Source organism: Larimichthys crocea, chromosome XIII (genome assembly GCF_000972845.2).
Source record: "Larimichthys crocea isolate SSNF chromosome XIII, L_crocea_2.0, whole genome shotgun sequence".
NCBI classification, from domain to species: Eukaryota; Metazoa; Chordata; class Actinopteri; family Sciaenidae; genus Larimichthys; species Larimichthys crocea.
The window spans coordinates 15,875,462-15,892,909 of NC_040023.1; the positions used below are offsets into that span (position 1 = coordinate 15,875,462).

The 17,448-nt window shown below is 41.0% G+C and overlaps 1 protein-coding gene across 2 annotated transcripts in view; it reads right to left on the reverse strand.

Moving 5' to 3' along the window:
• Positions 1–8,695: 8,695 nt before the first annotated feature.
• Positions 8,696–17,448, reverse strand: part of kcnn3 (potassium intermediate/small conductance calcium-activated channel, subfamily N, member 3) — a 54,215-nt gene continuing 45,462 nt past the window's right edge. For both annotated transcript variants that reach the window (XM_019253958.2, XM_019253960.2), the window contains 3 exons: positions 12,889–13,016; positions 11,408–11,477; positions 8,696–10,499 (listed from right to left, as the gene is read on the reverse strand). In XM_019253958.2, the coding sequence (XP_019109503.1) occupies positions 10,071–10,499; positions 11,408–11,477; positions 12,889–13,016 (627 nt within the window). In that variant the 3' untranslated portion in view covers positions 8,696–10,070. The remainder of the gene's footprint in view (positions 10,500–11,407; positions 11,478–12,888; positions 13,017–17,448) is intronic.

A 17,448-nucleotide genomic window follows, 5' to 3' on the forward strand; every position in this document is an offset into this window, starting at 1 on the left:
TGTGTGTGTGTGTGTGTGTGTGTGTGTGTGTGTGTGTGTGTGTGTGTGTGTGTGTGTGTGTGTGAGTGTGTGAAGTCTTAGCATCTGTTTATGAGTGCATAAGTGTGATAAGCAGAGGGTATAGCACTAGTAGCAGGGAAGCAAGCTAAAAAAAAGCAGAGGAAATAAAACTGAATGAAAAAACTTGCTGTGCTTGTGGAGAACTGGGACTGAGGGTTTGGACAGGATGGAGGAGGAGGAGAGAGGAGAGACAAAGAAACAGAGCAGCCCCAGTTCACTTTCAGCTTCTTCTCCTCCTTTTATGGATGATGGTTCAGAGCCTGAAGTTTTAATACTGACTAACACGAGCCACTGGACAGGCACACATGCACAACGTTAATATAATAATGCACCCAGTGTGCTGATGTCAAGAGACAACTACAGAGCTGGGCTATGATGCCAAAAATATCTCATTTGATTTGAACCAAATACCAGAGTCCCACCTGGATGCCGAGAGCCAGACGAGTAATACTGGTGGCATGCTGCTGAGTGCTGGCCGTTCCTAGGCTCTAATTGGCTGACTACCCCCAACTTCAGCCTGTCCACATCCTCCTCCAAGGGGCCAGAGGCCACGACTTGAGACCTGCCTCATATACAATGAGGCGTGACACTCTGACAGAGGGCATTGCCTCTGAAATAGAAACCTAGAAAGAATAAAGAAAATGCCAGACAGTCAGAGAGAAAACTGTGAGCCAAACATGTAAGTGGCACTGGGCCATGGGTAAAGTACATAGAGGAGTAACAGGTAACAGAGTTATGTCGGTGGAAGTGGCAACAGTTGAAGTCCTGTCAGGGGAGGAAGCAAAGCATAACCCCCATGTGGCATCATTAAAAACCTCTTCGTTTCTCTCTTCATCCCCGATTCAACTGAACAGTCTGAAAAATAGGTCAATTAACAATCTCTGCTCCCTTACTTCTTCTCTTTCTCTCGCACATACAGACATGTTCGCTGCATGCAGCCTGAGGAGAGTGTGGGTGGCCATCATTGTCATGGAGCTAATATTGTACCAGTCCGCTTCTATGGTGATAGTGACAACGGTATGTCCTGGACCCAGTGATCCCACCTGAACCATGATCAACAAAAAGACACTAGAGAGTATGCAGCTGATGCCAACAAAGGGGAACAAAGATCTTTAATGCATTATTGTAGAGCAGCCACCTCTCTTGGGACCACATGAGTAGCACTTCACCAACTGTATCAGCTTTTTCTAAGAGTGATTATCCCCTTTTGTTAAGCTGCCTGGCTGCAAATATATGTACAGTCCACTTTACTGTATACATTTCTGTTTGGATGCTGGCCAACCTTTTTAGGTCTTGGCATTAAAACTACATAAAACATTTATGGGAAAAAAATGAGAGTGAGGGTGTGTTAGATTTTAATGCCCTGAAAGCTGACTGGACACTAAAGTGTGAATGGATCAGGTAGACATTTAAAAACCAGTAATCTGATATGTTATATCAACAAACTCACACATTAATAATTCTTTTTCAGTTATCACTAATGGAACGTCCACATTACTTCCTTGATTGTATACAGTATGTGTTAGATAAGTAATCCAATCAAGCCTCTAATGGACTTCGCATGAGAAAAGTTAATTGAACAGAAAGGGCAGAAAGCATATTCCCTCAACAACCTGAGCCATTTATTGTGCGCATCCAATCCATTAAATGAAAACGTCTACGTAGGTGTATATGAAAGGACGAGTTGGCAAGTAAGTGAGGGAGGGTGATGTGCTTCCACAACTCTTTGACTTACTTGGGCCAAGCCAAGCAGAGCTGAAGACCAGCCACCCACCTGCACTCACACTGCATCATTAATGCAAGATGCTGAAGTGCTGAGGTACAGAAAAGTGCTGTACTTGAAGATCTGGAGAGTCTGGGAAGGCACTGACTCAGCCCAAAACAACAACAATATGTTATGGTAGTATTATCAGCATGAATTCTCATCATTTCTATCCTTCTTCACCATAAAAGGTCACCCAGTATCTGGTATAAATTTAGAATTTAAATAGAGTTTCCATATAAATTAAATCATCAACTTACACTGCGATGATAAATGTGGACATTACTACAACTTGGACTATAATTGAAACACCTGGAGGCCAAATGTTGGTGTGTACATTTATCAAGTAGCAGTATTTGGCCAACTGGGTGCTTTAAAAAAAAACAGAGAGCCCTTTAGAGGTGGTGCTGACTGGAAGAGATATGCTGAAAGTGGGTAAGGGAAGATTGGTTAACTGGGAAGCATACTGTTCTCCCAACCAGCAGACTACATGGCCTGGACACATACACCTGCACAGACAAGAGAAGATAAAAAAGATATACAACTAAGATCAAGTGTGAAAATGGCAAAAATTAAGATGTCCCTGTTCATGTATGGGACAACAGGGTTCAGAGCAGGGCGAATAAAAGACACTATGTTCAATAAAGAGGCTTACAGTTTGGCATAAAGCAGATCACAGACTGGTGAACACAAGCAGGTCTACAGAACATGTGGGCAGAAATGGCTGTAAAACAAAGGTAGTATGGCAGATGAGCATGGGAAAGTCATTGGTGCATGTACTCTGCGACTAAATGGGGGACAGGTATGGAGGGAGGAGCAGGATCAGGTTAATGACAAAGGGTGGGGAATGCCAAAGGACATCTAGCTGAGAGATGAGGACAGACAGGGTCACAAAAAATACAGGGACACAGGAATACAGGTATGTACTTGTCCTGTGGTGGTGTATAGACGGTTTTGTGCATCCACTTTGTGAATCACACTCTCTTCCCCACTATTATTTCTCCTTTCATCATCACCACGGCAACATCACTGTCACTGATCAGCACTACCTGCACATCACACACACACACAAGCAAACCCAGTTCAATACAGCCTCTAATCCATCTCATCGTACATACATAAATACACACTTGTGCATGCACACACACACACCTGTATGTGTTGCAGGTCTGTCCCTCTGGTTGCCAGGGAAACACCAGGACATAAAGCATCAGAATGGGGGGATAAAGATCTGGTATCCTGGTAAACTATGGCTGGTGGAGTCATCAGAAAGGTTTTACTGAATGAAAAGGATGGGACAATAGTGTGTGTGCTTGCTCCTTTGTTAAGTGCGTAACATTCCCAACATTAACATGTTTTGCTGACAGAAGCTTCCAGGAAACTGTCAAGACAAAGAGAAGTCAGAGATAGCCAAAAGATCCCGTTATGATAGGAACAGTCTCCCACTGACAGAACCAGGTGACATTTGCTTGTGATGATGATGACATTACAGTTGACAGGCGTACCACATGATCGTGGACCAGTACAGGCATGTGATAATGGTGGCCGACCTACGGCATCCACCTGTCTGCCTCCTCTTCCACAGACGAAGCTGCATGCGTACACGCATGCACAAAAACACACGAGATGTCCTTTCTAATACAGGAGTGTGGGGTTAGGTCTCTGCTTTTAAGTGTAATGAGGCAGCTGGACTCTACCATGCAGACAGAGCAGCAGGGCACATGGAGTTCAACAGAATCATGCATAGAGAAAAAGATATATGTGGGAAACACACTACTGGGTTGTGGTATGCCTTGTGTGAGTGCATGCATGTATTTATTATGGTCAAACTGACCTGAGAGGTACAAACATTTAGTAAAAACTCTCTGATTTTAGAGATAAAGGCAGAGGATTAGAATTACAATTATTCCAAGTCACCTTAATAAATTCAGGATGAATGGTTAAGTCTTAGCTAAGAAGAATGTGTTTCTTAATAATTCCTTGAGGAATATAGTACGACATGAGAATCTCTATAGATCAAAAAAGATGAGCGTTCAATGACACCTGAGCGTTAGGCTTGATACTAGGATGCGAATCAGTCAGTGTAGCACATATTGTCTAGACAGCTGTCAGTGTGGCTGATTCACTCTGAGAACATCATTATCGTTGTCTGTGTGTTGTTGCTTTACGGGTAACTGGTAACCCTGAAAACTAAGGGTTACATCTGGGCAGGCACGGGGAAAGATATAAAAAGCCAAATAAGGAACAAAGCTACCCATCATGTCAATGTTCAGAACTATTTATTGTAATAAATAGCTTAAAACCTTGAGATTTGGGGCTTTCTTCTTTCTTATATACAGTTATTCAAATGTGATTTTTCTGGTGTTACATTTTGGTATTTCTTGCTTTTGTTTTATGTAAAATGTTCTTCAGTAATACAATAATCTTGCAGTCATATTCTTGTCATTCTTTCTTTCTAAGTTTGTATGGCATATGAGTAAAATCATATCCCAATTTCCGTTTTTCTCCGGGTTCTCTCTCCTCAGCTCAAACTGCAATCCTGTCAGACTAAATGGGTTTCCTAAAAAAATGAAGAGACTGGGAGACAGGCAGAGATGAGAAAGAATGAAGCAGAGGAGACTGTTAAAAAAATAGTCTATGGACATTACCTTGGCTTTAAAATTACAGAGCACAATAATGACAATGCACATAGCCTGAGAGAAATGAACACCCAGGGGAGGCAGAAGAGACCGCCAGTAAATAACAAGCTCATCACATCTGTGTATGAGCTGTGCCCTGGGTAGAGCAGTGCCGCAGGCTGCCTGGCTTTCATACCTCTGTTTCTCTGTTTTTTTTTCTCCCTGGGCTAGACACACACAAGGCTAGGTTTATATGAACCCAGATTTATGAAAAATGAAAATCAATTTCCTCTGTTAAAGGGAGATTATGTGAATGCTGTGACTGCCTTCATGCTCAAGTAAATTTACTTACACATAAGCCCAGAGAAGATTAGTGTGTAGTCACATTCAGGACAAGCATTGGTGTTTAATTTTAAATTGCTTTGACTCAACTATCAGTGAAAAGACCTAAATATAGGATCTCAGTTTATTCAATGTGACTTATTTCACACCACGGCCAGTGAGCGATTATAGAAATGTAATTTTAGTTTGACAGTCCACACACAATTATAAACAACAAACACTTTGTGTGTGGTTCTTTTGCGGACTTTTCTGAGCAGTGATGTCTTCACTACACAGATGATGAATGTAGGCTTCCCACTGTTACTCACAACGTTAGAAAAACTTGTAAAAATGAACGTTCAAATGAACAAACAAAAATTCAAAGAGAAAAAACAACAACTTCACTGTATTTGCATGGCTGCCTATTGTGAGAATTAATCACTTCTTATCCCACACGTTAGATTATAAACCTAACAAAGAATTACACCCAATTATAACGAGACATCTGACCAACATACAAATCCTAAAACAAATAATACTGTGTTGTTAAATTTCATCTGTCACTCTCAACCAATACGTGACCTGAAAGGCTGCTACAACAGTCATTTCAAACAGGTAAGCATGGACCTAAATGCAGCCACTGCAGTCAACGCAAGCACAAAATATCCTTTTACCCACTGTGTTTCTGTGTTTTCCTTATTTTTCCAATAAGCACATAAGTTTATTCTTGCTGGCTTTTAGTCTACTAATTTCAGCAATAGACTGCCACATGCATTTTGATTAGTACGCTTGATTTGAGCTTTAATTCTCTGCACCAGCACAGAGTCATCAGAGTATAACTTCTGAGTGGAATTTATAGTCACTGTTGTTGCATTGACTCGTGTGTGACCTTAATCACGTGCCGTGGCATTTTCCCTAGCTATAGCTTCATTTCCATTAAAACACAAATCATTTTTGCTTGACCTGAATTGAAATGCAGCGAAAACAAATTGAGCACACCACTCATATCCCTGCTTAGACAGCCTAATTTCTAATTAGCTGGTTTAAAATGCGGAGCCCAGATTAGACAAGGGTAAAACCAGACACAGGCTTTCTCCTCAGCAAAATGCAGCCCCGTTGTTAAACTGATTTCCCCCTTATTCATTCCTGAGTAGCAGAGAAACTAAAGGAGCAGAGGGGTTGTTTAGTTGAATATGTTAGTTAATTGTTGATCCTTTATTTAACAGAGGTTTGAGCAAGTTAGACTGGTTTAAGACCTCTAAATATCAGCCTAACTAACTGTATCAATGAATTCACGACGCTGTCCATGGTGCTGAAGTAGCAGAGATATTTGTAATTGTTTTTTCTCTCAGTCCCATCCATCGGTCAGCTTCATCTTGGTTGTATAATATTCTCTGTACTGTAACTGTATACAACATAATCCTAAATTGTATACTATATAGTTGATGGTGACACATTTCTACAAATATAGTTTTACTATAGGGTTAGAGGTTAGAGGTAGAGTTATCCCCCTCATGCTCATGATGACTGTATGATGTTGGTGGTGGTTGGTGCCAGCAGAGAGGACACTGACGGAGCAGAAAAGACCTGCTAGCTGCATGTAGAGGACAGAAACAGAGGGAGGCTTGGACATAGACAGAGGCTTTACATGGTCTTTATGATTTCCTGAAGTTACACACATAGATTAACACAAGCACAGAGACAGACACACACCAAATTGCCTAGACTGTCCTCTGTTAAAAGCAACTTTATACACATTCAAAAAGTCATTAAATCCAACTAGGTTAACAAGCGCTGATGGACTTAGCACCCCTGCATATATAACACCACATCGTTACTCACCATTCATCATGGCACTTCTTGACTGACTAACCTTAGCTCAAATAAGTTATTTAAATAAACTGGAATTTAATACATAATAAGTATCAAGAGGTAACTAATGTATAACCTAGCTGGGTTAAAGCTCGAACACTGAACTGATAAAGCAATAGCTGGCTCATTAAAATCTTATTTTAAAAAACAAAACAACTAACTCACTTGAAAATTAGTTACCAAGTCGCTGTTTACGGTCCATTCATAAATATCGTGAGAGAACGAGCAAGTGGAAAATCAGTGGCGTAACCTGGGAACTACTGAAACCATGGCAACCCAAGAACGAAAACAGCGACCAGCTATTACATCAGTGATTTTCATTGTTTCCTCACATGTCCAACTAATTGTACTCCAAATGAATTGGCAGCAGTGACAGAGAGATATAATCTTTTTTACAGAAAGAGAGGCCCACAGCTGACTGACAAAATAAGTAAGATAGCCGCTGGTAGCCGCTCAGAAATTAGTTTGTGTGTGTGTGTGTCCAATTGCTAATTATTCGATGTACATACGCACAGAATGAACAACAAAATGTGCTTGATGAGTAAAATTGATTACACTAAATGAAGGATATCTGTACCACGTAGATTACTTTGGAAGGGAGAGTTTTATTTTTTCTAAAGCAAGAAAGAAAAAGAAAAAGAAGAAAAAAAACAGAAAAAATAAAAATAAAAAAATAAATCAAACTAAAAACAGCAACACAAAAAAACATGGAAGCTATTATGTTATAGATATATACTTTATTAATTCTCTCTGATAAAATAAAATTACAAAATAATTTCAACCTCAAACGGCACTTTCCTTGTTCATAATTATTTAGCGTATTGTTAATACATATATCATAATTGTCATGACGAATGAGAAGAATACTATAGTTTAGTAATATTAGATATCAGCTATAACTGCGTTTAATCATAATGGTAGAAAAGACTAAGCAATACAAAGCTAGATTTCGTTAACAGCATACTATACAATATCCCAAGCGTATGTAATTCAGTATTCCGGCCACAGCGTGTCGCTATAAGACAGTTTTCGATATTGTTTCCATTGCAAGGGTAGGCTTGTCTCTTTTCCCATCACCATTATAATTCATCTCAGATATTCCTTAGTCTATCTTTCTGTTTTATTTATTTCATAAACAGCTGCTCCTTCATGGCCATTTATCCTTAATAAGGTTTATTTGTGTTCCCTTGTGTTCATCCGTAGTCCACCTTGATCTGTTCTTAAAGCAGTGAAGAGCAGTCCATGTACAGCACTGTAACAAGTCCATGCCCAGATTTTCACAGTTATTCCCTCAGAAATATTGTCAAGAAATCTGCAACGCCTCCTGCTATCTTTTGTCCCCAGTGACAGCAGCGTTCCCTGCCTCTTATTGAAGTCCATTTAAGAGAGAGCACTTTGGTTGTCGAGGTGTGTGTATATCTGTGTGTATGTGTGCGTGTGGGTGTCTGTTCCTGTGTCTGGATGGCAGTTTAAGTGATCGAGCAAGCAAAGAGTATTCGAGTGTATTTCTTTACATGGAATACATTTATGATAACAGTGCATTGTTTTGGGACTGCAAGCTTGAAAAAGAGTGAAAAAAAGTGTATTTTTCCTTCATAAAGGGATATAGACACAACCATACACTGTGAAAAAATATGAATCGCACTAACTTATAATCACACAGCTAAATAATTGGATTTTTTAAAGTCAATTAAATTACTAATGTAAAAATCTATATTTTTGTAATTGTAAGTTTCATTTTTTCTTCTTCAGAGAACGAAAGCAAAACAATAGACTTTACAGCATCCCTCAATCTAAGTCCATTGACTTCAGCCACCTCTCAGTAAGCAGATCATTTATTATTGATGGAAAACATTATTTTAACTGTCTGCAGAAGACCTCTGGGTAGATAAACACCGGTAAATTTAATAACGTAGAATGAGACCACTCACCAGATGTGGAGCATTAGGTTTGTGCAAGGCTCTGTCTTGCGGAGTCAGTGTTTCATAAACAGTTGTAATGTCATTTTCAAAATCAATCAACCAAGATTGAAAAGTTTAATAAATCTTTGTGTTGCAATCTATTTTTTTCAACAACCGTCCCAGTATTTAATGCACTTCATACAACTAAATCGTCAATATTCGGAGCTTTTCATGAGAAACGTTCACAGAAAATAAACAAAAACTCTTTCGAAGTCTCATTTCAGTACAGCAAACCTAAAAATACACTTCAACATCAGTTCAACTCAATCTGTAATTCAATAAATGCAGTCATAAAGTCTTGTTGTAGTTGTGTTGGGTTATTTTATCATCCTCTACTGTCTTCTTCATCACAAACAGACGTTATGGTGTCCCTCTGTGTCATACCAACTTATTTCAACTTGATGTGTAGTTTGTGTAGTCCAGTTACAATTCTCCCAATTGTGTAGTTCAAACTGCTCCATTAGCCCACAATCACAAAACATAAGTCGTTTGGATGAACATTTTTTACAGTGCAGCCATTGCTTGGCAGTGCTCTGTGGAGATTGACAGTGCATTGAGTGCTTGGCAGTATAGGCTTTAGTATTATCTTCTGGGCTACTGCATTAATTTCTTTGTGTCAGTGTAAATAGGGCCTGCATTGTGAAAAACTTGTGTACTTATGTTTGTGCTGCGTTAACTCGTATTGCGTGGATAGTGTTTCGATATAAATTGTATGCGCACGCATGTGTGTGTGTGTGTGTGTGTGTGTGTGTGTGTGTGTGTGTGTGTGTGTGTGTGGTGCGTGCCACTAGTTTTTTTTATTTTTTTATCATGGTCGTATTGATCGAACCTTCTGTTAAAGGGATACTCGTTAACACACAATTAGCATTCAGATAGAAAATACATCATAAGGATAAAAAGTCATGGTCATTAATTCCTGATGAAGGGAGAGAGCGATTGGGAGAGGGGTCGAGGAAAAGAAGGGAGAAAGAGGGAGGGATAGAGAGAGAATAAAGGGCATTTTTCAGTAATTGGAGTGGATTCCATTTAGGAGCGCTGAGTTCATATAATTATTCCTAGTTATTTCTCCTCCTCTCTCCTTCCCCCTCTACGTATTCTCTACCACCATTTCTCACCCTCTTGACATCCTTCCTGCCCTCACACCTTTTAGAGTCTCCAGTTTATCTCCATTTTTCTTCTCCTTCCCTCGTCAAGGAAAGTGCCCCAAAGTCTCTAACATGTCTCATCATTCACGCTGGCCCTCCATCTTAATCTTATTACTTCTCTGCATAGTCCCCAGTCTTCATCCCTCCCTCATGGAGCACTAGTTTTAGAGGATCGCCTCTCTTTCCTCCTCCCTCCTCGTTCCTCTCCTTTAGTCTGAAGTGAGAGGACTACCACAGCACAGCATAGCACCCCCACCACCACTACCACCCCCACCCACTCTCTCCCTGTTTTCTCTCCATATTTGTCCTCTCCTGGTCCTCAGAACTGTCTTCAGCAGCTTGAAGTGCAGGTGTTGAGGTTAGGACTAGCCTCCAGGCTCCCCTCTGGGCTCAGTGGTGGGGGCGACAGAGGGGACTCCAAGGCCAAAGTAGGGACCTGGGATAGGAGCGGCCCTGGAGATGTGACCTGGACTGGAGAAACTGAAGCTGGCGCGGTGCTTAACGAAGCAGCTGGGGACAGTGGGACCACAGCACCTCCACCACCCCCACCACTTCCTCTACCATCCCTTGCGTCCCTCTCTCGGAGCAGGTGGATCAAGGCAGCGTGCTGGGCACTGAGGGTGGCCGAGAGGTGGGCAGGCAAGGTGTTGAAACCGGCGGTGAGTTGCTCCACCCGCTGCTCCAGGGACAGCATCTGGCGCTCCAAGTCCTCGCTGCGGTCGTTGAGCTCCGACATGAGCTCATACATGACACTCTGCATCTATGAACGGAGAGGAGAGATGCAGATGACTCAGTGCACACAGAGTACTTTGAAGAAGGGAGACAGATTGTGAATATGTATACAGGAGTATTATGCAGGTCCCTTTAGGAGAAAAAAATAGAAGAGATTGTAAAAGTAAAAGAGAGTGAAGCAAATGCGGAAAGAGGGCAAGCATCAGGCTGGGGAGAAGTGAGTAAGAGACGAAAGGCAAAAAAAAAGGTCCAAGAGGGAGTATAAGCTGGAATGAAGAGGAGGCTGGAGGAAAGTCTCTATGTGGGCGTTATAACATTGTGAAGAAAGAGATGAGAGAGAGAGATTGAAAGGAAGGCCTTGTCTCTAGCACATCCTGGCCTCTGTAACCATGGTAAACGCACAAGTGGCCAATTCAGATGGAGTCATTGAAATGGCATAATTGCAAAATATTTGGTGCCAAAGGCATTGCTTCTTGTAGAGACACAAACACAAACACACACACACAAAAACACACACACACACACCCTCGCTCGATCTTTTTCCTCCTCCTTCTTATTCAAGTCTCACCCTCTGTCTCTCTCTCTCTTTCACAATCACACGCACACTCACACGCAGACACACACATACGTGTGCGCTCACATTCTCACTCAGACACCCACACAGTAACAGAAAAACATGAGCACTCCCCTCCCTCCTCTCATTTCCTCCTCGCTCTCTCTCTCTCACTCAGTCATCCCTGTTTTAACACTTGTTCCCGTTGCTAGGAGACACAAAGCAACAGAAACGGGCAGGTCAGCATTGAAACGGAGGAATGTTGTGGTACATTTTATGGGGCAAAGGCATGTTGGGTATGAGTTACTAACCTATGCAACGGTTATGCAGTGAAGTGCATGTGTGTGTGTGTGTGTGTGTGTGTGTGTGTGTGTGTGTCTCACCTTTGAGAGGTCCACTAGTGTGTTGGCCTGATCACTGAGTTTCCTCTGCTCCATTTTCACACTGCGTAATCTACAAACAGATACACACACATTAAATACACACACATACAAAGTTGAAACACAGTAAATACACAGCGGTCGGTCCACGAGAGCTAATCCCTCCGCGACCGGACAACAACACTGTGAAGCGGTCACCTTGCCTAATTCAGCTTAATTTCTACCTACGGAGAGTTGCTGGATGTGAATGTCCAAACATAGCAATCACATAGTGAAACACTGTAACTTTGAGATAAAGGTGAAATTTTACAGACATTTGATGCTGAAATAAGAGAGATCTTAAGCTCTAAAGTTGTTTTAATATTGAGAAACCTTCAGGGGAATAGGGCCCATGGGGAAATAAACTAAAGAGAATGGAAATAGATTAAACAAAAGAAATCACCTTTCTTTGGTCAAATTAAAAACAGGACCTCACAATATGAGCGTTAGTGAACTAAAGATCTAATCTTTGTTTTCATAAAACAAACCCTGTGGCTTCCACTATTGTAATGAAGTGCAGGCTGATTTTATAAGGCTGCACCTCCTCCAGGTTACATACAAACATACTCATAACCCCATGAAATTACCCTGTTACTGTGCTCACAGAGTCAGCCTCTCATCCACAGTCCACATGCTGCAGGATTAGTCTTTATGTTACAATTAAAACAGTCTCTCGGGGCGGCGTTTAGCTCAGTTGGTAGAGCAGCCGCCCCATGTGCGAAGGCCTGGTCCTTGCTGCGGAAGCCCAGAGTTCAAATCTGACCTGTGGCTCTTTCCCGCATGTCATTCCCCGTCTCTCTCTCCCCGCGTTCCTGTCACTATTCAGCTGTCTTTATCAGAAATAAAGCTTGAAAAGGCCAAACAAAAAAAAACAGTCTCTTGACTCTGGCTTATAAAGGCACTAATGTTCTCAAGTCTAGGCTGAACTGTTCAAGATAAAAAAAAAAGGGGGACACTTAATTGTGATGCTAAACAGAGGATATACAAAAATCTTTTAGTAAAACAACCTTTAACAAGACAACCACGCTATTAAAATATAACTTAATTCTATGGAAGGAATGAATTATATTTAAGTTCAGCTGCATGTATTTGTATCAACAACAATCCTTAGTACACATAATATAATATGATGCTCAGTGTCTCTAATAGTGCTCAGTGCACTGATTATCCAGTCCCACAACTGTATTTGCCTGGAGTGAACCTGCCCTTTGGTAGATGATGATTCATTTTCTCTCTCTCTTTCTGTGTGTGTGTGTGTGTGTGTGTGTGTGTGTGTGTGTAGGGATTTATGCACTTTATCTGATTATCAGCGTTGATTCAACCTGTGGGTGGATAGAAAGTACAGCTGATTTCAAAGGCTTTATAAACTCAACTACACTGTTGTGCGCTTGTGTGTTTTTTTATGTGTTTGTGTGTATGTGTGTGTGTGTAAGGTGTGTTCTCACTGATGTATAGCCTGGAGGAACTTCCGCTGGTGTTTGCGGACTCTCGAGTGGTCGATCTTCTTCATCAACTTGGTGTGCTTGTAGATGAGCCAGGTTTCCCTTAGCACATTAGCTGCTGCATTCTTTATCTGCAACCAGACAATCAACACACAAACACACACACACGGTTAGCAACAGGTAGCCCTTGGCAACTGAAGCAGTCAACAGGTTTACCCAGCCCTCTTTCTCTTTCTCCTCCATCCTCCATTGTCTCCCTGCAAAAAAACAAAAAAACAACCTAAACCATCATTCTCTTCTTAAAGGCTGCCCTCATTCTCTCTGTCTCACTCTACACACACCAGCTTGCTTGCCAATGCTTTTCATAAACAGCTCTCTCCTTAGGGAGATTTGGCAATGAGAACTAACAGGAGTCTCACACACACACACACACACACACACACACACATAATTCTCTCTTCTTTCTGTCTGTCTATATGCCACATTATATCGCAGACTAACTCAAATGGACCGCATTATCTTGGCTGGTTAGAAGTGATTCACTACAGTACCACCGGAGTTCATTAAAACCAGTGATCTTCTGTTTAATTATGACAGAAACTAAAAGAAACAATAGCGAGATGAATCACTGATCTTCAACTAGCCATTAAAGACGAACGTCATCCCTGCAGAAGAGACATATTAGAGAAATAGCCGATGTAATGATGCTGGCTTCAGTCAATGGCGAGATAGTTATTTTTCTCCATTTCACTGGTCAGACATAGGCTGCTGTTATCTTTGGTTTGTATCATCTAAATGCAAGATTGCTGTGATTTAATAAAATACTTCATTTAAAATGTCAGGGTGGGCTTCAGATTGATTTCTGTGGACAGGGATCAGGACACTTTTACATTAATTTATTTCCATATATGCCCCTGCCCGTTTGATGTACTGTATATCCATATAGGTTACTATATAATTATAACGCAGGGGTCTGACACCTAGCAAAAAAAATGCGAGTGGATACCATAGAGAAGGGAGGAGGGAAGAGAGAATCTGTAAGGACATAAATTGAATGAGAGACTTCAAAGAGATGCTGAGCACTGAACAAAGAACAATTATACCCCCGTCTGAGGAGCACAAAAGACCCCGGCAGCTTGGCTAATCAGCACCTATCCACCGCAGTCAAGGACTGCTCACTCACATACACGCCTACACATACACACATGCAGACAAACACACACTATTGGCTACAGATGAAGAGAGAAGGAAGCCCTGGGCCTTGCAGATGTTTTTTAAATGACACAGAGGAAGTCAAATCAAAAAGAGCTAACATACTATAGATAATATATAAGACTGCTCCAGGAGATTGAGTCATTCAGATAATCAATCACTCTTAATGACAGTTAGCATTACAAATTCATGGATTCTTAACTTTATACAGGTTGTTCATTGACAATTTATTCATATATATGCACACACAGTGTATATATATAGCATGGAAATCTCATGTGAATAAACCCAAGAAGATAAAAAGTACATTTATGTTTAATTGGGACGACCGTGGCTCAGTGGTAGAGTGGGTCGTCCAATAACCCCAAGGCTGGCGGTTCACTCACTGCTCCAGTGAATTTGGCATCTGTCAATCTGAGTGTGTGACCCTGTGCATGTGTGTTCCAACAGGTGCCAGCCTGGATGGGTTAAATGCTGAGAAGTAATAAAGAAGTAATTTAGTTTATAAAATTAAAAATTTTAATATTCACATGCCATGGGATTTGGATGTGTACTTAGGGCTGGAGTACAAGGTAAATCCTGTTATCCCATGTTTCTCCCTCTGAGCCTCACCCCCCACTGTGTATAAATAGGATTACAGAACTCCCATCCATGTAGCAAGGCATGCAGACAGGCACTGACAGAGCTACAAAGATCCAGAAGAAGCATCATCAAAATAAAGACATGTTACAAGACAAGTACAGCCACAACTACAGCACTAATGTCAGTGTTGTAGCTTCATTAGATTGACTACTTTGTCTGGATTATGTTTGAACAAAATGCAGTTTCTCTAGTTTTAATCATGGGCCAGGTTACTGAAAAGCACATCTAATACCCCTCATATCTACAGGCCCATTGGTAAATTGATATGTCAAATCGTATTTATCAGCTGATTAATCACCAAGGGCTGAGTGAAATATGATGAACAATGACAGCACTGTATAAGTTTTCACACAAAAACTTTCTACATCTGTCCAGCAGCGCACAGGGAGCCTGTTGCACTGCTTCAGGCCACCTAATTAGACGCTGCTAAAGCTTCATCCTTCATTTACATCCTGGAAACCTGCTCCACATGCAAATAACTGGGACCGATGATACCACACTGTTTGTATCTTACAGTTAATTTCCCCCAACACCTTCTATATTTTTCTATCTCTCTCCTCATGGGAGTTAATGTAGAAACTGAGGCCAAGACGGCAACTCCATGAAAAACAAATATTAATCCGCTAACAATGCACCACAAGAAACCAAACGACAGCAGCAGAAGCCATTCTTGGACCATATGGCCTGTACTTGGGCAACCATGATGGGGCCATATGGCTGGTTTGGGTCAAAGATCTGTTCTGGCTGCTCCCCTGCACGGCACACCTTATGGCAGGTACAAGAGAAATCTGTTAAGACAAGGGGTTCCCACACTTCATCGTGTTGGGAGGTTGATGACATACTGCAGAGTATAAGTTAATCAGTTAATAGAAATATTTTAGAAATGTCATTACTGAAAATAACTGTAATATGGATTCAAATATTTATATATTGGTATCAGATGCTGAAAATGGTTGGTTAATCATTTGTTGCTTGTGCTGAAAAAATCATGGATTGCTTTCCCTTTATTTTTCTAACATCACAGGAAAAACCAAGAAGCTTGACCCTTCAAATCCAGGAGAGCATTAATGACCTTCTAACGACTTATGTATTTATTAGTAATTATGCGCCATGGTGCTAGAGATCCAATAGTGTTTTCTAAGAGACCAGAAACATAAACAAACAGGCCAATTACCTTGGCAACAACCTCCCATGTGCCACTGAGACACAAGGCCTTACCTGCTTTGACCTTCCCGCAGATGCATGGTGACAAATGGAAGAGACAAGTCTCACACACACATGTGCGCACGCACAAACCTTGTGACACATCCATGAATGCATACAGACGTAAGACAGAAGCTCATACAAATCAATGAGGGGTCACAGAGCATTTCGTAAAATGAAAATAATAACCAGCCTCTATTAGTTTTATGCGATTTGTGTTTCCTGAATGAGGTCATTTGTTAGATGACACACACACAGCACACCAGAGAGAACCTTTCAAGAATCCAGACACTCGGGTTAAATTGGTGAGAGAACCTTTCAAGAATCCAGACACTCGGGTTAAATTGGTATAAAAAAAATAATTAAAAAAAACATCAGAGAGATGTGTAAATGCATTCATGGAGTGTCAAATCAATTTTTGTCGCTGTCACGAAACGTCCACATTGATAATGATCCATTTGGCTTGCGCGTGAATTAAAAGGCTGTCAGAAAATTAGTTATTTTTACAGTGTGCAGTGAAAGCTAGCTTAGTAGAAATCTTTAGGGGTTAGATTGCTCCCATTTGGCTAGTGGTGTAAACATTGGAAGGCATTGCAGCACCTCCTCCTTGGCCAGAGCCCAGAGTGTACTCAGTATTCAGAGAGGGTGAAGCTCTGAATATGCCACAGGGACTTCTAAAAGTGCTCTGAATTAACCAATGGCCCAGACTGGAGACAGAATACACATTCGGCTTTTAAATTTATAGAATGACCTAACATTTTCAACACTGCAAAAAGAATTAAAAAGCTTGAAATGAAAGTAATGACCTCAGAAACACACTCAGTTATCCATATTCACAAGGTCAATTGGCTTATTGCTTCAGTGAGTGGCATTTAATTGACATGGTAGTGCTATCAAAAGGAAGGAGACACCACTCCACTCCACTGACTTAGCGCCTACATTAAGTGTGTCCTACTTTTTCAGTGTCGAGAGTGCTCTGTGAACGTTCAGGGCGAAGTTCTGACCAGAAGGACTTTCAGCAGCGCTCTGAATTAACCAGTATGAAGCAACACACACTGCTGCAACCAGAGTGCCAGCCTTTCAGACACACGATTAACACTCTGCATCAAGACAACAAGTCCTGACATCAAACACGAGCACTCACAACCTCACACACATGGTCGACTAACTGTTATTTAATTAACATCCGTAATAATCCTATCAAAGGGAGAGGAACACTTCACTTCACTGAACACTACATTAAAAAAATTAACATTGTGAATTTTGAATGATGTTTTTTCAAGCACATCATCTTCTCTGATAAGAGTATTCGGTACACGACACCCGATATACATCACACAAGATTTCAAGATTTCAAACTTCAGTCCTGTCGGGTGCGTCTAAAACTCAGATGTGAGGATGAAAGCAGAGAACACTCAAATGATAGAAAGTGAAAATATTTTGAAGTATGCTGAAGTATATGTCAGAAAGTGTCAAAAATACCACACACATTTGGACTAAAATGAT